Raw genomic sequence first — 22,489 nt, 5'->3', positions numbered from 1 at the left:
GAAGAAATAAGCAGCATGGGCCCAGGATGGTTTGGGGGAGCAGCAGCTGATGTTTATTAGAGACCAGTACCCTTATACCAGATCTTGGAGGCTTTGCCCCCTGAACCTTGCTTCAGCTTCAGTCGTCGCTGTCGAACTCCGAGGACAGACCCTGCAGCAGGGGCAGGGACATGGAGTGTCCGTCGGGGTCCCCAGGGCCCCCAACCTGGGCTCCTGGTGGAGGGCTGCGGGGGCTGAAGAGCCAATTCTCTGCCAGGGTTGGGGATAGTCACAGCTTGATTCATGCCTGGTCTTTTTCCTCCCTAGATTTTCCCTCTGGTCCTCTGTGCCATCCCACTGCCCTTACCAGGGCCTCTTCATTCCATCTCAACCTCCCCAGGCTCCCTCATTCCATCTCTTTCACCAGAGCCCTGTGCTGAGTCATGGATTCCCCACAGATTTACCCCCCATGCCTTCTTCCTCCACTTTGTCCCTCCCATTTATCTTATCATTCCCCTAGTAGTACCTGATAGTATCTGGGACCCCCTCTGGAAGGGGTTTCGGCCCTTGTAGGAGAATCTGGTGGGTCTACCCTCTGGCCCTTCCCGGGGAGGTGGTATAGGTGGGGCTGGAACAGGTGGGGGCACATTGGCAGCTTCAGGAGTATCAGCAGGTGCTGATATGGAGGCCAGAGGTGGCATGATGCTGAGGTTGGGTCTGACCCAATTGGCCCCATGGGGCAATGGATCTTTAGTCAGAGGCTTCTGTGGTCCCAGCACACCCTTGGGCTGCAGTGAAAACTTGAGGCAGGAGAAGGCAACAGGTAATGACCGATGTAACCGGAGCAGCTGGGACTCACGGTCTGTAGGCGTCAGCCCCAGCTGCAGCCAGGAACAAGAGAAGACCTGGTAGATGACATAGATGCTATGGGTGCTTCGGAGCCAGGGAAGAGTCTGCTGTAGGCTCACCTGCCCTGGTGGCAGCAACAGGAAGGCAACCTTCTTGCGCAGGCCACCCATATGTAGGTGGATCCTGCAGGGCTGCCCATCCAACATTCGTATCTCTTCGTAGGTTATCTCTGCTTGGCCATTTGGTGAGTATTCCTGAGTGCAGTGGGCGAAGGTACCCTCAGATCCTGCTTGCTTCAGGAGGTTTGGTAGTGGCCCCACTGGTTTTAGTGCCCTCCGGCCCTGCCGACCTGGCAAAGCCAGGCGGGTATGGGCTGGGCGGGACTGTTTTACCAGCACACCCAGTAGGTCATAGCAGGCTGCATCTGATAGGAAAGGTACTGCTACTGCGTTGGACCCAATGTGTTCCTCGATGACCTGCAGGTGGCCAGTTTATAGGTCAGGGACTTAGGGTCAGGAGTTAACTCGTTGCCTACTCTAGATCGACTCTACCCTAGTGGTCACTGTTCAGTTACATCTCTATAATGTGTTCAGATTTATGCTTTCAGCTTATCTCCCAGCTCTCTCTTGCAGCAAAACCTTGAATATCTATGTGCCAAACTATGCTAGATACTGGGAAAACAAAAGAATGAGACTTCCTCTTTGTCCTAATATAGTTTACAAAAATGTAAACGGCTATGTAAAATATTAATAGAGGAAGGTGTGAAGGAGACAAGAAGTGATTCAGCAGTCTTTATCTTTCACAGAGGATCAAAGAAGGTCTCTAGGTGGTGATACTTGAGTTTTGAAGGAATTATCTAAGTAGGAGAATGGTCAATTCAGGAGTAAGAGTCACCAGTGAAAAAACTTGAATTTACAAACCACGAGGGGCACATTTAGGAACACATAATATTATATTGCTTGTATGTAGGGTATGAAGAGGTAAAGATACATAGGAACTAGATTATGAAAGGCTTATGTGTATGCCAAGTGATTTTGTCCTGAAGGCAGTGGGAAGCCACTTGAAGGGCTCTGGGTATGAGGAACAGGATCAGATAGGTGTTTTAGAAAGCTATTTTTTTTTTTTGAGATGGAGTCTCCTGTCGTCCAGGCTGGAGTGTAGTGGCACTATCTCTGCTCACTGCAACCTCTGCCTCCTGCATTCCGTTCGAGTGATTCTCCTGCCTTAGCCTCCCAAGTATCTGGGACTGCAGGCACCCACTACCATACCTGGCTAATTTTTTTGTATTTTTCTTAGAGATGGGTTTCATCATGTTGCCCAGGCTGGTTTCAAACTCTTGAGCTCAGGAAATACGCCCACCTCAGCCTCCGAAAGTGCTGGGATTACAGGTGTGAGCCACTGCTGCTGGCCAGAAGGCCAGTTTTTAACAGGAAGGCATAAAATAAGAGGCGATAAATCAGCGAAAAGTATTGCAATACTCCAGGCAAGGCATAATAAGGTCCTGAACTAAAATAGTGGGAGAAGATAATAGAGATTTAGGTTATAGAATTAGAACTTGGTCACTTAAGAGGTATGGAAAAAAGAATCCTCAGCCATGCACAGTGGCTCATGCCTGTAATCCAAGCACTTTGGGAGGCTGAGGAGGGTGGATCACCTGAGGTCAGAAGTTGGAGACCAGCTTGGCCAACATGGTGAAACTCTGTCTCTACTAAAAATAGAAAAACTAGCCAGTCATGGTGGCACATGCCTATAATTCCAGCTACTTGGGATACCGAGGCAGGATAATTACTTGAAGCTCAGAGGTGGTGGTTGCAGTGAGCCGAGACAGTGCCACTGCATTCAAGAGTCTCAAGAAAAAAAAAAAATCTTCAAGGATTCCTCTTAGGTGACTGGTTACATGGGTGATGTCTTTAATCAAGAATAGGTTACACAGAAATAGATTTGAAATGTCCATTCTTATACTATATCTATTACCTCTTAGTATGTACCTTCTACCCTAGCTGCAAGGGGTAGTTTTTGTAGCAAATTTGAGACCTCATTTTTATAATGCTAGTTACACTATGCTTTCAGGGATTTTATTTCCTCCTGTGTGTGTGGTTTTTTTGTTTTTGTTTTGTTACGGCCTTTTTGGTGTTGGTAACCTTGGAAAGTTGACCTCCTGACTAACTGGGAGATCCTATAAGAGACCCTCTAGTAATTATACCTAAGTATTACGGTTTCAACCCATTCGGGATTCTGTGGCTGACGTTTCTGGTTCTCTGCTCTACTAGGGAGCAAGGGCACATAGAATTTCCTCTTTGGGTGTCTCTTATATTTGAGCCCAGTGCTTAAAAGTGTTGTACTCTACTCCCTACCTCCAGCCCCAAATTCCACATATCTATGCCCTTACTGATGTCATTGCCCTCTTTGCTGGCAATCTGGTAGAATTCACCAGTGGCCCCTTAAGGCTGATGTGCTTTTTGCTACAAAGCTGTTTTGGAAGTACTGCCTCCTAGCATAAGAGGAAGGTAGCTAACTATGGAGTTGCATCGGCACCTTGGATAAGCTGAGGTAGCTTGTAGACTAATGTCTTGTCACCTGGCCAAAGGAATAACTGATGTTCTTTTGTGGTCTGCATGGAACACTTACCCATTATTCCCTCTCCTTTGCTTCACTGAAACTCTTCCTTTTGGGTGGGGCTCTGAGAAGGACCACTTGAGTTTCCAGGGGAGAGAGCAGGACACTGGTGGGTTAACGTTTTTGGATGTAATGTTTTGCCCCATGACTAGGAACTCAGAGGCACCAAGCATGACGTCAGAATCTCACCCTAACTGTTCCTTTGGTGTCAAGGATCCTGCACAACTAAGGCAAATGAGAGTATCTCCAGAAGAGGTCCCTGTGATAGGAGTGTGACATTTAAAATACGTGGTGCTTATTATCCAACTTTTCTGCTAAAAGGGTGAATCTCTGGTTTAGCTGGAGGCTCTTTATTCCCCATATGCTCTTCCTCTATGCTGACAGGCATTAAGTTGCCTAATTCTAACCCTGCCTAACCTTGACAGCCCCAGTGGTTATCCTAAGTATGAAAAATAAGGAGCTCAGTTTTTTGTGAGGGAGACTCTGTTCTTGGTAGAATCACTATTTAAGACTACTATGTGCTCCTATTGATATTCTGCTTCTGGTTAGAAATTACATGGACCTTAGGCCCACATATTTAGGTTTTCCAGGGGTGTCCCAGAAAAGTAATGATGGAATATTGTCTTCCTAGGTGTCTCTTCGTTGCTTTGAATTCTGAATGTGGAGCTCTTGAGCCACATTCTGTTTAGCCAAATGTTTTACCATATGTTCAGTAAACTCAGTGGCTTTGGACACAGAAAACCAGGTCACTCAAAGGTGACCTAATCTTTGAATTTTCCCTGTAACGCCAGTGATTTGTCCTGCCAATTTTCCTAAAAAATTTTAATTCAAATAAGGTAAGAAGTAAGTACTTTTGATACTCAGAGATGGTATAGCTTTTTAATAATGGGGGACTGTTTATTTTCACTCTAATTCTGCTTGATCTAGTCCAGGACCAACCTTCTACACTGCTGAAACCAGTTGATCTAATACTTGAGAAACCTTGAGCTCTCCTTTTTTGATTCCCTGGGAAGCTGGCCTTTGTGGTAAGCAGCTGCCCTATTTGGAATGGGAGCAGCATGCCATTAAATCTTCTTTGAGTGTGGTAAGCACTGCTTTAAGGTGTTTTTTTTAAAATCTTGGTAGGCTGACTTCTGTGAATGTTTTAAATTCACCTTCCTTCAAATCACATAGTCAGAACCTGCTTTCTTAAATTCTCCGATCTGAAATTTCCTGCCATCAGCCTGCAGCTGAGAAATGATTTGGTGGGATTTGTTGGATACCTGCAACCCAGATACAGCTGAGATCTCCTTGCTCCTTAAAATAATACAAATTTGCCTTGAACCCCAAATTTCTTATTTTGTGAAAGTTAAGATGGTGGAGATCTGTGAAAGAGTTGAATATAAAGTTCAGATTCTATAGGAATCTGGTTCTATAGGAAGTCCAGGTTCTAAGATTAGCCCCTATGTATCTTTGGCCTTATTTTTACCACTGCTTCTTTGAACTCTGTCCTAGAAGATTATTAGGAGTTCTCAAATATGAGTTGTTCTTTTTCCTCTCCTTATTTTTAAAAATGCTCTACATTTAATTAATATACTATGCACTCATCACCCTCCTTCTCATTAACTAATTTAGATACTAAGCATCTTTTGTCAGGTTCTCTTCTCCCTCTTTGTGTGAATAACTTGTTTGCCTAGCTAGAATGTCACTCTTTCCAGGAAGCCTTCCTGATCTCCTGTCTTACCCCTCATTTAGCATGTTTCCTTTTTGCTCATAATTCCCTATCCATTGCTTTTCAGTGAACCTTTTTTACTGTTTTTGCAGTTGTCATTAAATAGGGCAGTTTGTGCCAATAACTTTACTGCAGTGCCTGGCACATATGGAAACACTGAGTAAATGTTATTGTTGTCTTCAGGCTTCCCACCCCTTCCTACTCGCAAGCTGCTCAGACCCATGCAGGTCACACTTTGTTACTTCCTCTTTAGCATCCTTACTTTACCTACCTTATCCTTGATGAGGGTCCAGGTGGCATCAGCTTCACTTAGTGTCAGCAGGTGGGGGGTACCAACCAACATGGTGGGGTATGGGAGGGACTGGGCAGGGCAGTGGCTGCTGCGGGAACCCCAAGCTGCCCAGGGAAGTGAGACCTCAGGCCTTGGGCCCTAAGCCACTGCATGACGTCATAGAGGTCCTGATAGATAATTGTGCCTGGGATAGGGAGAGGACAGTGACAGTGACTTTCCTAGCTTCACCACAGCCTATAATTCATACTCTTGAGTCACCTATCCATCCTTCTGCATTAGGGGCAGAAAATGCAGGTGTCTGTTAGGGTGTGTTTGTATATGTGTATATGTGTGTATAGTTCTTGGTCTGAATTCTTTAGGGAAACAGGATCAGGCTTCTCCTCCCTTCAGCAGCATCTCTGAAGCAATTTACTATCTTCTTAGCTGCAGATGCTTCTCTCTGAGGTTGGATTGGGGTACTAAAGGACATGGAAGAAGTACAATCATGAGCCACATAACAGTGTTTTGGAAAATGATACATGACTGACAGTGGTCTGACACCATAAGATTATAATACCATATTTTTACTGTACTTTTTATATGTTTAGGTATGTTTTGATATACAAATACCATTGTTTTACAATTTCTTATAGTACTCCCTACAGTAACATGCTGTGCAAATTTGTAGCCCAAGAGCAATAGACTATACCTTAGAGTCTAGGTATGTTGTAGGCTATACCATCTAGGTTTGTGTAAGTACACTCTACAATGTTTGCACAATGATAAAATTGCCTAAGGATGCATTTCTTGGAACATATCCTGTTGTTAAGCAATGCATGACTGTATAGATAGGGTTTATACTGAGAACCAAGCGGTGGTTCCCAACCTTGGCTGCACTGTGAAATTGCCTGGGAGCTTGAAAATTACTGGTGCCTGGATCAAAACCCCAGAGATTGTGATTTAATTGGTCAGGGGTGTGCCTGGGCATCACAGTTTCTAAAAACTCCTCAGGCAATTTTAATGCATAGCTTAGGTTGAAAACCATTATTAATGGGTGGGCTCCAATTGCAATGAAAACCAGGTTTGTGTAGGAGGTTGCTGTGCTGAGCAGTGTGACAACGTGGAGGGTAAGAATATAATTGGGATAATGTTGCCTTGGTAACGAGCGAATTTTCAGGAAGCCAGAATTACCCAGGTAAATTTGAGGAAAAATTTCTTCATGTTCCACTCCCTGTCCTAGTCTGATTTGTGCCTAATAGCTAGATAAGAGCTGGAATATTAGCTATGTGTTATCTCCTTTTGCATCTTTATTCAGAGACCTCAACTGTGTTTTGCTTTTGCTAAAGAAGAATCCTTCTAGAGAGCCTTTCCCGTAGTTACTTTTCCACTTCGTACCTTATCTGTTCAAGGAGTTCTTTCTCTGAGTCCCTCTGGAGAGTCTCCTTTGTGCCCAGGAAGACCTCTTGTGTGTAGGAGGTATCCTCCCCTAGCCCAGCCCAGCGTAGCTCTGTAGAGTAGTCCCACAAAATTGGCTGTCATCTGAGCTGACTGAGATGATATGAGTGGTAGCATAGGGAAAGGTCCTGCAGTGGTGGGGAAGAATGTTAGGAACATTTTTCTAAGGAGATGTAACTGGCTTCAGGAGGGCAGGTCTCCTTAGATAGAGCTATAGATCCAGGTGCTGGGTCTTTGAGCAAAATTTTTACAGTGGGTGTGGTCCTGTTTTCCAAGAGAGGGATTAATATCAAATATTTCTAGGAGAGAAATTATACCAAATATTAATGTTGAGCTCTTTTGTGCTAGGGGCTGTGCCAGATACTTTAAATTCATTATCTTAGTTAATCCATTTGGTATACTCTTGAAGTAGTTATTACTATTATCTCATTTTACAAGTAAAGTAACAGGCTCAGAGAGGTTAAGGCATATGGTGTGTTTATAGAGGATCTAGGATTCAGGTAGAAGTCTGCTTGACTGCACCTTTAACCTTTTGCTCACTTTAGTGTGTGGTGGGAGGGGTGTCTGCCAGATGGAAGGCACCAAGTGGTTTAGTGAAAAGGAAATGGTCAGGATAAGAGAGGAGCCATGATGGACCAAATCAGAAACCCCAGGTTTCTTACTAAGACAAGTGAAACCAAGTTTTTTCCTTCTATTGCCCCTTTAGCACATTTTTATGGTTGACAAAAAGAGGTCACCTGGTATAGCATAGCTGCACCTCTCTTCTTTCTAGGAAAGAATTCTGAGTGAGGCAGGTGGAGATAGAGAAAGAGAGAGACATACACGAGGACAAGAGACACAGATATGTGACAAAACCGACAAATGGTGCAAGGAGACAGAGATGCAGCAGTACAGAGACAATGAAAGTGACTGATAGAGAATGATGCACATCCAGATCCTGAGGGTATTCAAGAATGAGAAGGGGAGGGATGAAGTCGGTGCAGGTATGGTGGACTGCGGTCACTTTACCACTATGGAATCTATGCATATAACAAAATTGCACTTGTACTCTTTGAATTTATACAAATTTTTAAAAAATGAGGATCTCTTTAGGACTTTTGGGAGAGGGGCTCAGAGGGGAAATTGTGACTGAAAACTTCTGACTAACTGCTCGGTTAGAAACCCATACCTTCTTCTTCTGCCATCTTTCTCTTGCTGTCTGATTTTCATGATTCCCTAGGATCCCAAAATTCCATACTGATCTACCCCAACACTAAGTAAGTCTGACTTTTGTTTTGACTCAGAGTGATTGAGACTAAAAGTTACTGAAGGAAAATGGATGACAACTGGGTCCTGGATGGAGCTGGTAAGCCTAAGGGCTGGGCTCTTTGGGCCATATCCTGCTTATACGATTTGCCTCTGGTGTGGCATGAGGGACAGACCATTTGCAGGATATCTGAGGGTGGTCTGAATGGAGAGGATGAGAATGGAGAGGATGAATGCATGAGAGGAACAAACAGATGGTTGTTTTTAACTAGAGAACATGAGGTTCTCTGTATGAACCTGTAGGGCAGTATAGAATAGTGTTGACAACAAAGACTTTAGAGTGACGAAGAGCCCTAAAAAGTCTCTTCATGTCTCTCAGACTACAAGGATAATCACACAGACCCCCTCATATCTTACTTGAAACTTTTAGGGACATATTTTGGAATTCATATGTTTTCAGATTATAGAAAAGGAATATGATACATATATCATATATTAAGGACTACTCCATTGGGATTCAGGACAGTGCCCCATAATCAAACACATCAACATTTCTGCAGTTAGATGTATGAATATTCACACTAAATAAGATAAATAAAGATAAGTAAGATCATGATAGTTGAGGTGTCAGGTTTTGGGCCAAAGTTATAAAAGAAAATGGTTTCTTCAGAGGTTTTTAAAAAAAAATTTTGGGAATTATGGATGAGGGATTGTGGGCTTAGAATTAATTCTCAGGTTGTTGTGAGGAATGAGAGTGTGGTAAATCTCTTGAAACACATCACATGGTAGGTATGTATGAAATCTCAATTTGGAACAAGATACAAATGTCCAAGGGAATGGATTTTTAGCTTGAAGTAAGAAAGTTGCTACAATGGACAACGTACAGCTCAGGAATCGGCTACTGTGGAAGTTGTGCACAACCAGAGGTTGAAGGTGCCTTAGAAGAGAGTCTTCCTGTGGTGGGAGGGTGACAGAATTCATTGTTTATGAACGTTGGCTGTGGATGATTTCCCTTTCATGTATCAGAGGGGAAGGGCAAAAAATGGTATACCTGTATGTATGTAAGACAGGATTATCAAACATATATATTTATAATCAATAAATACCTTACTGCATATATCCTTGTTCACATCTCGATTATTTTCTTAGGATAGATTTATTAAGGAGGAATTTATTTATTTTTTGAGACAGTGGTGCGATCATAGCTCACTTTATTGCAGGCTGAGTGGTGCGATAGCTCACTGCAATAAAGGGGAATTTATGAACATCTTCAAAACTTATGACTCACTAGGATTAGAATTGGCAGTTATCTGCAAAATCATTGCTTGGAGGCCATTTAAACTGAGAACCTCATGAAAAAATTAGTCTTGAAAATGAATGAGCCCACACTTAGGTTGATTTTAGATTTTCTCTGTGTCTACTTGTATGTATACAGTGTGATGATGCCTCTGAAAAATCATACAGAACTTCTGGGCTCTTTAGTCCTTGTTACTGATGAACTGGTAAGACTCAATGTGGCACCAGAGATAGCATCATCTGCTTTTTCTGATCTGCAGCTTCCTCATCTGTGTGGTGTCCCATGGTGCTTGGTCCAGCTATCTGTGCTGAGTGGACTGGGTTGCTCCTGGCTTCAGGTCTTCATGGCTAACTCCAGTACCTGTGGTTGTGATTGATTTCCTGGAGAGCTTGGGTTTGCCTTTGCAGTCTGCAGCTTTTTCTGATTTCTTAACAGCGACTCCCTGCTTTCTGTCAGATTATACTTATTCTGAACTCCATGATGGCATGAAAGACCTTTTGTTATGTAATGTCCCTGTCAGTGTGGTGTCTTAGCTGGAAATGAATCCCCTGTTGGGCAACACCACCACACTTCCTGTTCTTGCTGCTCTGGCAGTTACAGAAGTGTGAAATATTTGATCATACTGCACTAACATCACATGCTTCTAGTGATGTTGGCCAGGACAAATGGAGGTGCTGATGGGGATTTTATCTGGGTATTGTACCTTCTTGTTGAGGGTGCACAAAAGGGCAGATTGACAATAAGCCATAGTAACAGCCTCAAGCAATCAGATGTGATTGCAGTGATTTTTCTGGGATATCAACATTTCTTTCAGTTGGATTCCTGACCTCTGAAGCTGCAGTCACAGAGAAGCTTTTGGGGGCTTTAGTGGGAGTTGAGGGAAGGAGGAATAGTAATTACACATGAGACCAAAAGAGGATTCTTTGAATTCGAAGTGGCCAGACTGGTACCACAGGGCACATTATTTAGATTATCAGAAGGTGGGAGATTAGCCTGTGTAACTCACTTCCTGAGAGCAGGCTGAAAAAATCTGGCTCCAGGAATAGAGAGGGCTGTGATTCCAGACAGTTACCCAAGCACTTGACTCCAGAGACAGTGCCACTCTGCAGCAGTGCCGTGCAGTTCTCTCAAATTTGGAATCTGTGGAGGAGCTTTTGTATGGGAACATGGGCAGAATTAGGTTGAAATAATGGAGGTGGGGAGCAGGAAAGGGAGTTAAGTTAGATTTTGTTTATTATGATCCTACACTAATTTTTCCTGCATGGTAATGTTTAAGTCAAAGTCTACAGATGTCAGTATTGTACATAGTAGGGACTCCACAGCAAGTACCTGTTAAGTGATAACAGTCTTAGGCTGACCGTGGATGATGATAACAATCCACACCCCAGAATCCCCCTCCAAGTGTCTCCCCTCCTTCACCCTCAGGCTCCGTTGTTAGCACTGGTCATCACAACAGGCTTTTTCTGAATCTGAAGGTTTCCAGGAGTCGGTTCCTAATCTGCTTGGTGCGGGCCCCGCAGATGAGGGGGTTGAGGGCAGGTGGCAGCAGCAAGTAGAAGTTGGAAAGAAGAATGTGCACAGGCTTTGGGACAGTGTGATGACCAAAGCGGTGTGTGAGGTAGGAGAAGAGACCAGGTATATAGAAGGCCAGAATGACACAGATGTGAGAACTACATGTACCAAAGGCCTTGGCACAGGCCTCCCGGGTAAGCAGCTGCAACACAGCATGGGCAATGAGTCCGTAGGAACCAGTGATACCCAGAATATCCATACCTGAGATGGCCAGTGAAAGTGCCAGACCATGTAAGTTGTTGGCCCGTGTGTTACCCACTACCAGCTCTACCACAGCCATGTGTGCACAATAAGTATGGCCTATGGTCTTGGCTTGGAAGTGCTCAAATTTTGCCACCAGCAGTGGGAAAGGCACAACAATAGCCACAGGTTCAGTGCCAATGCCAGGGCTGCATAACCCACACGGGCTTTGGTGACCAGGACAGGGTAGTGCAGTGGACACCCTATTGCCACAGCACGATCACAGGCCATGGCCAAAAGCACACCGGATTCCATGGCAGTCAGTGCATGTACAAAGAACATCTGGACCAGGCACATAGCATATGGCATAGATCGGGGCCCAAGCCACAGTACAGCCAACAACCCTGGAGCTATAGATGTGGCTAAGCCCAGATCTGTGGCTGCCAACATGGCCAGGAGTAGAAACATGGGCTGGTGCAGTGTAGAGTCTATCCACATCACTGCCAACAGTGCTCCATTGCCCAGCAGGGCTAGCAGATAAATGGGTCCAAAGACCAGTGTCAGCCAAGTCTGGTACTTCCTAGCCCTGGAAAGCCAGTCAGTATGAAGAAGTTTGGGCGTAGGAAGGTGGAATTGAGTTGTTGAGTTTCTGCCATTCTGTGGTGGGCACAACTTGAGGGCTCATGGGGGCATGACTCCTGATAGGAAAGACAAGGAGAGAGATTTTGGGGGTGTCACAGTGGCGCAAACCTATCCATGGCATATGTGTAGGAGCAGTGCAGGGCTGGGAGGATCACAGGGTTATAACTTCTGGTTAGGGGAGGTTCAGATAGATAATTAAGGTCACAATTCTAGTTAAGGTAGGAGAACCCTTTGCTCCTAAAAGGCTATACATGTTGTAGGGGGAGGAAGCGGTAGGGAGGAAGAGACTGACTGTTGCAGTGGCTGGTATAGATAGCCAGAGAGAGCCTTCTAATTGGATGTCAGCAAAGGATGGAGCTGAGATGAATGCTTTTCTTCCTCAGAGTCCAAATGGAGTCAGTCTCAGTCTCTATATGCCAGTGCTAGGTGGGGATCAGGCTTCCAGCTGTCCTGTCCCTGCCTGTGTATCCTTAGATAAGACCTCTGAACCTCACCTTCTTCAGCTGTGTAGAGATTGTGGGTACAGTGATATTAAGGTTTGCCCAGCTCTAGCATTCTGTGCACCAACCATCCAAGAAGAGAGGAGGCAGAGTAGAAAGAAAGGGAGAAACTGGTAGGAGGCAGGTGGAATAGGGAGTGAATCTGGGAGGTTGGTGTGGCAAGAGAAAACTTGCTGGGTTTTTGGGGTTCAGGGTGCTTACATTCTGAACTTGATGCTGCACACCAGCTGCAGAGTTGAAGTTGGGGCTGAGGAGCAATGGAGAGAGATGGCAGTATGAAATGGGTCTTTTCTTCTCCATTTTCTTTCCTTCTTCATGATATAAAAGTGGGTCCCACTAGAGTCCCATTCCTGGCATGCCAGAGGGAGGGAGTGGAGGTGACATAAAGGGAGAAAATGACATTCAGCTCAGAGTAACAGCCTTCTGAGGAAGAAGCATCTCTAACGTTGGAGGAGGCAGGATGAGTAGACTGACTTCTCCCAGGATCTAGCCCACCTAAGAAGCTTAACACATGTTGAGTGGATACATGAATGAGGAAGAGATTACCAGCAGAAAGCTTGACTGGAAAAGATCTCGAGCACTGTGTGTTGGCAGCTTCTTTTTGCTTTAACTGGTGCCTGTGGGGCTCTTTATGTGGCTGTACTGCCTGCTTCCCTCAGGGCCCTTCTCCCTCCTGCCTGTGCCACATTAACTCTTTTTTAAGCTCTTTGCTCAGTGCTGATGGACCGGTGACTCAGGAAGTAGATTAAGGAGGCAGGGATGGGGGCAAGCCAGGAAAGAGACTCTAGGGTAGAAAGATCTGCGAAAGGAACACTTTCTCAGGGAGGTCTTTGCTGGCTCACTGAAGTCCAGGAGAAGATTCCTTGCTTTATTCTTTAATAGCATCTATCCCACTCTGTTGTAATTTCTTGTCTCTCACTTCCCCACTAGACCAAAAGAGTTGCAGATACTGCTTTTTATTAGCCACAGCATCTCCACTGCTCACCACAATGTCTGGCATGTAGTTGGCTATGAATAAATATATATAGCTTTTAATTATGGGACAGAATGCTAGCCCAAACAGCCTCTGCTGACTAGTAGGGGCTCCTACAGTTTCAGGAGCCTTAAGTATCCATGAAGAAAGTGTTATTTACCATCAACCACAAGTCTACTGAATACAGTTCTTTCTATTATAAGGAAATATATTCTTAAACTAACCACACTATGTGAAGCCATACAATAAAGACCACAGGGCTTATTAGAAAAATGAAGATGGGGCACAACACTCAAAAACTTCATCAGTGACATATTTCAAAAAAAGATGGACTGGGTGCAGTGACTTACACCTATAATCCCAGCACATTGGGAGACCAAGACAGGAGGATCACTTGAACCCAGGAGTTTGAGACCAGTCTGTGTAACACAGTCAGAGCCCATCTCTACAAGAAAATTTAAAAATTAGCCAAGCATGGTGACATGCACCTGTACTTCTACCTACTGGAGAGGGGAGGCAAGAGGATCACCTGATTCCAGGAGTTCAAAGCTACGGTGAGCTATAACCATGCTATGTGCTCCAGCCTGGGTGACAGAGTGAGACCCTGTCTCTAAAAAAACAAATAAAATGAAATTGGACAGAAAATTGTAATACCAGGTGTGGATGGGTGTGGCTCATATCACAAGTGGTGAACTGAAGTAACTGATATATGTTTGAGGTGTGGGCATGTGTGCCTGTTGAGCTTTTTAATTCAGCTTCATTCATTTAACTGGGTTCAGTTTTCTGTGTTTACCTAGTTTCTTGAAAGTGGAGTTACATACAAACAAACATGAAATTCACATTATTATTAGTTCCCTAATATATGTATCAATTGTCTTTGCACAAATTTGTATTTCAAAACTACTATTACAGCAGAACTAGTTGAATCTCTTTTCTGCTTGGCTTTGTGTCATGTGTTGAGGATACAGTGGCAATAACAATACCCTGTTGCTCTCAAGGAGTTCACAGTCTATTGGACACAGTGACATAAATAGTTGTTGAAGGATGATTAAGGTAATTGCCTTAACTCAAGTCAATACCGGATATGATGGCAGCACAGAGAAAGAAGACTTTCACTCTTCCTGGGGGAGTCAGGGAAATCTCTGAATCATAGTAATGGTTAAAAGTCCTGAGGAGTTTCCTGTGTACATGCACTGCTCTAAGCCCTAACCTCACAGCAGCCACTTGAGGTGGGTACAATTCTTTCTTCCATTTTACAAAAGAAACTAAGAGATAGACATTAACTTGGTCAAGGTCATACAGCTGGTAAATAGCAGAGTTAGGATACTAACTCGGTCTGGCTCTAGCATACTTGCTCTTAGCTACTAGCTCAAAAATTGCAGCTGAAGTTTAGGACATGAGAAGGAATTTTTAGAATAGTTGGAGCAAAATGCACCTATTCCTGGGAGAAGGAGTTCAGGAGGCTTTGCGATTGGCAGGTGATCCTAGGATTGCTGAATGGAGAGATATACAAAGAGCTGTAATTATTTGGCAGTAAATTGTGAGCTCTCATTCATTCAGGGAGGAGAGGAGCACTGAGCAGGTGGGAGCAGTGGGTTAAGAACCATGAAGGAGAGGGTTGAGAAAAAGTGCTCTTGTCTCAAGAGAACACTAATGGAACATTTGGCTGTCTTGGACACTTGCTCTTTATGCAAAGATTGTTTGTAAGATAAATTACAGAATCCATATGCCCAACAAGTCCAAATTTGAAGTCATTAAGTTCTTGGAATCTACTGTATTATGCATTTCCCATTCTCCAGTAATCCAGGATACACTGGGAGATATCATTGACTTTGTCTTTAGAAGATTCCTTAGTTAGTCTCCCAAACTCCAGTTCATACTTACAGAAACTATCTAAGCACATCTTGGGAGCCAACTCGCTGGTCTTTTCTTGTGTTTTTTACCATTAGAGGAGGAGGTTTGACACCTGTGACCTTGTGGTGGCTGTTTGCCAGAGCTACTCTCCAGAGCAGACTGCCAGCTCTCTGTGAGGAGTAGGGTGGGGTGGGGAGAGGGGAGACTCATTGGACTTCTTAGTTGCTGTTAGACTGGCATGGAAAAATAGGATAGGACAGTTCTGTTTGGAGATTGACTGATTTTCTCACATTTTTGGCTAATGCAGCTACGACCAAAACAAGATAATAGCTGTGTCCATGTGGGCCTGTTCTATTGTTTTACACTTAAAATGATCCATGAGCAATAACACATATGAGTAGCTTATCACTTTACACAATAGGTTACAGATCAGAAATCTTGGGTTTTAGTGGTGTCATACAGCAGTAAATCCTGTTATAGAAACCTACTAAAGCAAACTCAATTGTCAAATCCCAGTTCCTAGGTCAATATGAGATCCTTCTGTGACTACTGGCACCATAGTAGCCTAGACCTCCTTCCCTCAGTTTCCAGAACCCATAAGCCCAACAAGTCCAAATTTGAAGTTAAGTTCTTAGAAATCTACTGTGTTATGCATTTCTCCAGTAATTCAAGATACACTGGAAGATATCATTAACTTTGCCTTTAGAAGGTTCCTTGGTTAGTCTCCCAAGCTCCAGTTATAGAAACTATCTAAGCACATCTTGGGAGCCAACTGGCTGGTCTTTTCCTGTGGCATTTACCATTAGAGGAGGGGATTTGATACCTGTGACCTTGTAGGAGATAGATTATAGAGAGACCCTGTAAGATCAGGTTGCTCTACCCTGCGGAGATGTGGAAGGAGTGGTGGAACCACTATGCCCATTCTTCTAGCTTTAGTTTTCCCCCTCTACCTCATGCTTTCCAGTCCTTCCATGACCAGGTCCTTAGTATTCCATAAGGCTCTGGAGCACTGGGCATCCCTGGTTCCAAGGAGGATAGTCGACGTACTTGCATTGAAGTTGTAGATTTGAGAGGGGAAGTGAGTGTTCTCTTTCTCCATTATGATAAGAATCTTCCAGAAGTCAGGTTATGGTAGCAGTATGGAATAGATCACATCTAGTTTTTAATCAAACCTCTTTTAATCTTGTCTACTCTCTGTATCCATATCTCCTTCCTCTGCAATAGGGTCATTCCTTCCAGTCCCAGAATATCTGGGACTGACTTTGACCATATATAGAAGTGACTCTATGCATGCTGAGGTCACAGTTGCCATGTTTGTTTCCAAGGCAACACTACCTGCAAAGTTGGGTTAGGACCCTGAAACTCCCTTAACTTAGCAAATCATTCTATTCCTTCAAGAAATGTTTCTTGACTAAGCCTCTCTGACTAGTAATGGCTGAGGAGAACACTGCTGGGATGGTCTTCCAGTGACTTTTAAAAATAGAAGATAAGTAGTTTTCTGTAAGGTTTCTCTAGCATTTAGAAGAGGGCTTTTGAAATGACTCACTTTGTTGAGATTGGGTTGAAGTTATTGCTCAGGAAATTAATTCCCTGAAGTTGTTCTCTGAGGTAGTAGATAATACTTTTATCTTTTCCCATCATTATCTCCCTCTCTCTGAATCCATGTGGCATGGGTGACTCTTACAACCATGAAAAGAACGAATGTCATTCACAGAATTCAACAACCATTGTTAAGAACTCATGACATATCAAGCACAGTACTGAAGATGGGTAAACAGCCTCTCTTATCATTATATTTATTATGTTGGTGTCCCCCCACTAAATTCACATATTCTAGCCACAACCCCTAGGGTTATGGTAGATAAGGCCTTCGGGAGGTAATTGTGGTTAGATGAAGTCATGAGGGTGGGCCCTCATGAATGGGATTATTGTTTTTATAGGAAGGGGAAGAGAGAGGTACTCTATCTCTCTCCTCCAGTAATGTGTGAGGACACAGTGAGAAGACAGCTGACTGTAAGCAGTAAGAGACCCCTCCCTAGGAACCTAATCTGTTGGCAGCTCGATCCTGGACTTGCCTGGCCTTCAGAACTGTGAGAAAGAAATCTCTATTGTTTAAGCCACCTAGTCTATGGTATTTTGTTATGGAAGCCTGAGCTAACTAAACATCCAAACAGCCACTAAGACCTGTCTCCTTAAGAGCTGTGTATCTGACTTCTCCCTGTCTCCAATGGAATATGACCTATTTTACAACCTATTCCACAACCTTATTGTGGAATGAGGCAGCAACCTCATGACTGATCCTCTGGTCTGTGATGTGCTTCTTTGTACTTTATTTTTTGTCATACTTTTGAGAAGTGACAGGTATGAAATAATTATTAAGAATAAAAACATGCACATGTATCAACACAGCCAGAATTGACAGTTATTAATGCTTTTTCCTACTTGCTTGCAGTTCCTTTTTAATAAAGTCAGTAACAATTACAGGTAAAATCATATCTTTTTAATCCCCTGTACTGTCTCATTCTCTCATCTTAGAAACAATAATAATCATGAATTTATACTCTTCTGATTTAGTTTTTAATGTGTTTGCTATAATACTTGGTGGTTTTAAGTATTTACATAAATTATTTACTACTGTGTATAGCCAGTTAAGATTTTGAGTTCTTTTTATGTGAATAAACAGATCTTTATTATCCCTTTGAATTGCTACATAGTTTTATAGCATATGATCTGGCCAAATATTTACCTTTGATAGACTGCAGATTGTTTCTGGTTATCTTGCTATGTTCATTTCTATTGATATCTTTATACAATTTTATAAAAATCTTTATACAATGTGTCTCATTTTTCACATATGTGAAAATTTCTCTTGAGCATATATTTAGAATTGGAATGACTAGGTCATAAGGCATGTACATTTTTATCTTTAGCAGATATTGTCAAATTACTCTTCAAAATAGTTTTTCCAATTTGTATTCCCACTAGCAATTTTATGAAGATCCTGTTGTTTAAACATCCTTGAAAACACTATATTATCACTTATGCTTTTGCGAATCTGATTTATTTTTATTTTTCTTTCTTTCTTTTTTTTTTTGGTTCAGGTGCTCAGGTGAATTTAATTAATTAGAAATGTTGTCTTGTTTTAACATATTTTTTCATGTATTTGTTAGTCATTTAAGATTTCTCTCCCCTGTATTTATTTGTAGAAATTCTCTATGTATTCTAGATACTGACATTTTGTTTTATGTTGGAAATGTCACCTTCCAGTTTGTTGCCTTTTAATTTTATGTATAGTTTCATTTGTCTTACAGAACATTTTAATTTTAATTGAAAGTACATCAAGGACATATGCTTTTTGTATATTATTTATTTTTTCTTACCCTGAGGTGTAAATACAGCATTATATATTTTCTTTTTATAGTGTATAGAACTTGACAACACTTAGTATTGCCTCCCAATTTATGATATATTGAACACTTACTGTGAGTCTGGCACTGGGCCAGGTGCTCTATGCATATCATCCCATTCGATATAATATCCCCATGAGGCAGATGCTATTATTATTTCCATTTTACAGATGAAATAGCCGAGGCATAGGTGGCTTACTTCAGATCATAAAACTTTTAGTGTGTCTTAATTTGAATTTAGATGTAAGCTCAAAACAGGTTTTCTTAATGATTATATAGTATCAGGGTTATGTGGGCTTTATAAAACTGAATCAGGTTGTTTTTCACCTTTTTCTTGTGGGTAATTTCATTTCTCCTTAGTCTGTATTTCCCCCTCACTTCCCTTTACAATGCACCCCTCCAGGTTGAAGAAACAGCCACATTGCTTTTCCTAAAATCTGTAGGGAAATAAGATGGCTTTTCTCTTGACCTCTGAATTTATTTGAATATTCTTGCATCCACCCAAATAATTATCTTCTTTATTTTTTCCATTACAGTTTATTTTGTCCATGATGTAGCTGGGACTTTCTGCCTCCCTTCTCTAGTTGCTATTGTGAATTCTATGTCATACGAACCTCTCTGCCAAAGGTGTACAACCGTGATATCCAGCTTCCCTAAAGACACAATGAAATGTTCTGTAATTTCCTGGCCAGCATCCCTTTTCTCCTCTGACTTCTCTTGTGTATTCACAGTGATGTAAGACACTCTATCGATGTTGCTGTACTCCAAGTGTGTCACTGGCCAGGACTGAGAATTTATTGCAAATGTCAGTTTTGTTCGTTTTCACATTACTCAAGTCTACAGTGTGCCACTGCCACTTCCCACATTGGTCGGCCACCTTTGTGTATGTGTTCCTGGCCCATCTTTCTTCATTTTTGTGTGTAGAAAATAATATAGAGTTTTTTGGTAGTGTATGGAGCCTGAATATGGACTCCATAGACTCTTTCGTTCTGGTCAACATTTCATCACAGAGTTTTCATTTGGATGTTTGTTTCTTGTGCATCATCTGTTGTCATGAAACCTCTCAGCTTTCTTCTTTCCTTGGGCCCTCACCACAACATCCCTGAAGAACTGCACTTACCTCACCTTGCAAATTTTGTTACATTTGACTATCACTGTGCTAAAATCATTCTACAGTCATATTCATACCATTCATTTTTTTTTTTTGCTTTTCATCTTATAAGGTTCTTTGCTTTTTCCCAAATCATTTAAATATATTTTAAAAATATTTCTGCACATGGCTAGCCAGTTTTTCCAACACCATTTATTAAACCTGGCATCTTATACTAAAATTAACTCCAGATGGATTAAAGACTTAAACATAAGACCTAACACCATAAGAACCCTGAAAGAAAACCTAGGCAAAACCATTCAGGACATAGGCATAGGCCAGGACTTCATGACTAAAACACCAAAAACAATGTCAACAAAAGCCAAAATAGACAAATGGGCTCTAATTAAACTCCAGAGCTTCTGTACAGCAAAAGAAACACTCATTAGAATGAACTGGCACCCCACAGAATGGGAAAAAATTTTTTCAATCTACCCATCTGACAAAGGGCTAATATCCAAAATCTACAAAGAATTGAAACAAATTTACAAGAAAAAAACAACGCCATTCAAAAGTGGGTGAAGGATATGAACAGACACTTTTCAAAAGAAGACGTATATGAGGCCAACAAACATGAAAAAAATGCTCATCATCACTGATCATTAGAGAAATGCAAATCAAAACCACACTGAGATACCATCTCACTCCAGTTACAATGGCGATCATCAGAAAAAGAGACAACAGATGCTGCAGAGGATGTGGAGAAGTAGGAACACTTTTACACCGTTGGTGGGAGTGTAAATTAGCTCAACCATTGTGGAAGACAGTGTGGCGATTCCTCAGGGATCTAGAAATAGAAATTCCATTTGACCCAGCAATCTCATTACTGGGTATATACCCAAAGGATTATAAATCATTCTGTTATAAAGACACATGCACATATATGTTCACTGTGGCACTGTTTACAATAGCAAATACCTGGAACCAACCCAAATGCCCATCAATGATAGACTGGACAAGGAAAATGTGGCACATATCCACCATGGAATACTAGGCTGCCATAAAAAATGATGAGTTCATGTCCTTTGTAGGGACATGGATGAATCTGGAAACCATCATTCTCAGCAAACTGACACAAGAACAGAAAATTCAACACTCATAGGTGGGTGTTGAACAATGAGAACACAAAGACACAGGGAGGGGAGCATCCCATACTGGGGTCTGTTGGGGGGAAGCTAGGGGAGGGACAGCATAGGATGGGGAGGTTGGGGAGGGATAACAGGGGGAGAAATGCCAGATATAGGTGATGGGGGGATGGAGGCAGCAAACCACATTGCCGTGTATGAACCTATACAACAACCCTGCATGATCTGCACATGTACTCCAGAACCTAAAGTACAATTAAAAAAAAAAGGAAAAAGAAAAAAATTGTTTATTTTCTATAAAAATAAAAAGTTTACAAATATTTACTTCAACCAAATATAAAGATATGTAAAGAAAACTTTAATAATCTCTTTTCATCCTGTCCTCTTTCCAACCTCTCCTCTACTACTAATTTTTATTAACATCTTATGCATCTTTTCACATCTTTCTTCATGCTCATATGTACTTATGCAAACACTCATATTTTTAGTTTTTAGTTTTATAATTTTGCAATTAAATAATACATATTTTCCATAATTTTCTTTTAGTTGTTCAATAAATAAGGAGCACCTACTTTATACTGAGTACTATACTTAAATATTTAACAGTAATATAGTGCATATATACTTTAGGTCAATAGATACAGTTGAAATGTGTTCTTTTAAAATACAGTTATGTGTTAGTTAGTGATGAGGATATGGTGTAAGAAATGCATCATTAGGTGATTTAATTGTTTTGTGAACATTATAGAGTGCACTTACACAAACCTAGATGGTATAGCCTACTACACACCTAAGCTGTAGGGTATAGCCTATTGCTCCAAAGGTACACACCTGTATAGCATGTGACTCTACTAAATACAGCAGGCAGTGGTAACACAATGGTAAGTATCTAAACATAGAAAAGGTAAAGTAAAAATACGATACTATAATCTTATGGGACCATGATTGTATAAGTAATGTCTTTGACTGAAATATCATTATGTAGTGCATGACTGTAGCCAAATACACATACACATACATTTTTTATTATAAGTTACATATATTTGCATGCAGTTGTAAGAAGCAATACAGAGAGATCCCAGGGAATATTTATCTCATTTTACCCAGTAATAATACCTTGCAAAATTATAGTACAGTATCCACAACCAGTAAGTATAGTGACCAATGTCAATCAAGATGTACAATCAAGATGCAGAATAGTTTCAGCACTGCAAAGATCCCTCTTTTTGCCCTTTTATAGGCATAGCTACCGCATTCCATCCCTCCCACACCGTCAGTGATAAACCCTAGAAACCACGACTTTTTTCTCTTTTCCATTTCTATAATTTTGTCATTTCAAGAATGTTACATAAATGCAATCATACAGTATGTAACCTCTTCGAATTGTTTTTTTTTTTGACTTGGCATAATTCCATTGAGATTCATCCAAGTCATTGTGTGTACAAATAGTTTACTCATTTCTACTACTGAGTGGTTTTTCTTTCTGGTTTTTTTTTTTTTTTTTTTTTTTTTTTTCAGGCGGACTTTTTACTCTTGTTGCCCAAGAGTAATGTTGGAGTGCAATGGCGCGATCTTGACTTACTGCAACCTCTGTCTCCCCCAATCCCTTTCTGGAGCACTTTTCATCTTGTAAAACTAAACTCCATACCTACTAAGCAATAACTCCCCATCTCCTTTCCCTAAGCTCCTGGCAACCGCCATTC

At 41.8% G+C, this 22,489-nt stretch overlaps 2 protein-coding genes across 2 annotated transcripts; both read right to left on the bottom strand.

Annotated features, from left to right (window-relative positions):
- Window positions 1-27: 27 nt before the first annotated feature.
- Window positions 28-5,498, bottom strand: C6H11orf42 (chromosome 6 C11orf42 homolog). Its single transcript, XM_003923342.4, has 3 exons — window positions 5,427-5,498; window positions 506-1,304; window positions 28-249 (listed from the first exon to the last, which is right to left on the bottom strand). The coding sequence occupies exons 1-3, from the start codon at window positions 5,496-5,498 to the stop codon at window positions 119-121; spliced, it is 1,002 nt and encodes a 333-aa protein (XP_003923391.1). The 3' UTR covers window positions 28-118.
- Window positions 5,499-10,870: 5,372 nt separating this feature from the next.
- On the bottom strand, window positions 10,871-11,831 carry OR52W1 (olfactory receptor family 52 subfamily W member 1). The gene is given in 3 exon segments (XM_010334216.2): window positions 10,871-11,364; window positions 11,367-11,750; window positions 11,753-11,831. Coding segments are annotated over 3 exon segments (957 nt in total).
- Between the last annotated feature and the right edge of the window lie 10,658 nt (window positions 11,832-22,489).

Source organism: Saimiri boliviensis, chromosome 6 (assembly GCF_048565385.1).
Source record: "Saimiri boliviensis isolate mSaiBol1 chromosome 6, mSaiBol1.pri, whole genome shotgun sequence".
Lineage (NCBI taxonomy): Eukaryota > Metazoa > Chordata > Mammalia > Primates > Cebidae > Saimiri > Saimiri boliviensis.
Note: the sequence above shows the minus strand (reverse complement) of the source record. Positions and strands in the feature narration are given on the sequence as shown.

Bases quoted from the DNA above. Each gene is read 5' to 3' on its own strand.
- C6H11orf42 (XM_003923342.4), bottom strand. From the start codon at position 5,498: ATGTTGGTTGGTACCCCCCACCTGCTGACACTAAGTGAAGCTGATGCC. The intron at 1,305-5,426 runs GTAGGTAAAGTA...GGCCACCTGCAG, and splicing joins GGACCCTCATCAAGGATAAG to GTCATCGAGGAACACATTGG. The intron at 250-505 runs GTACTACTAGGG...CAACCCTGGCAG, and splicing joins GGGGTCCCAGATACTATCAG to AGAATTGGCTCTTCAGCCCC.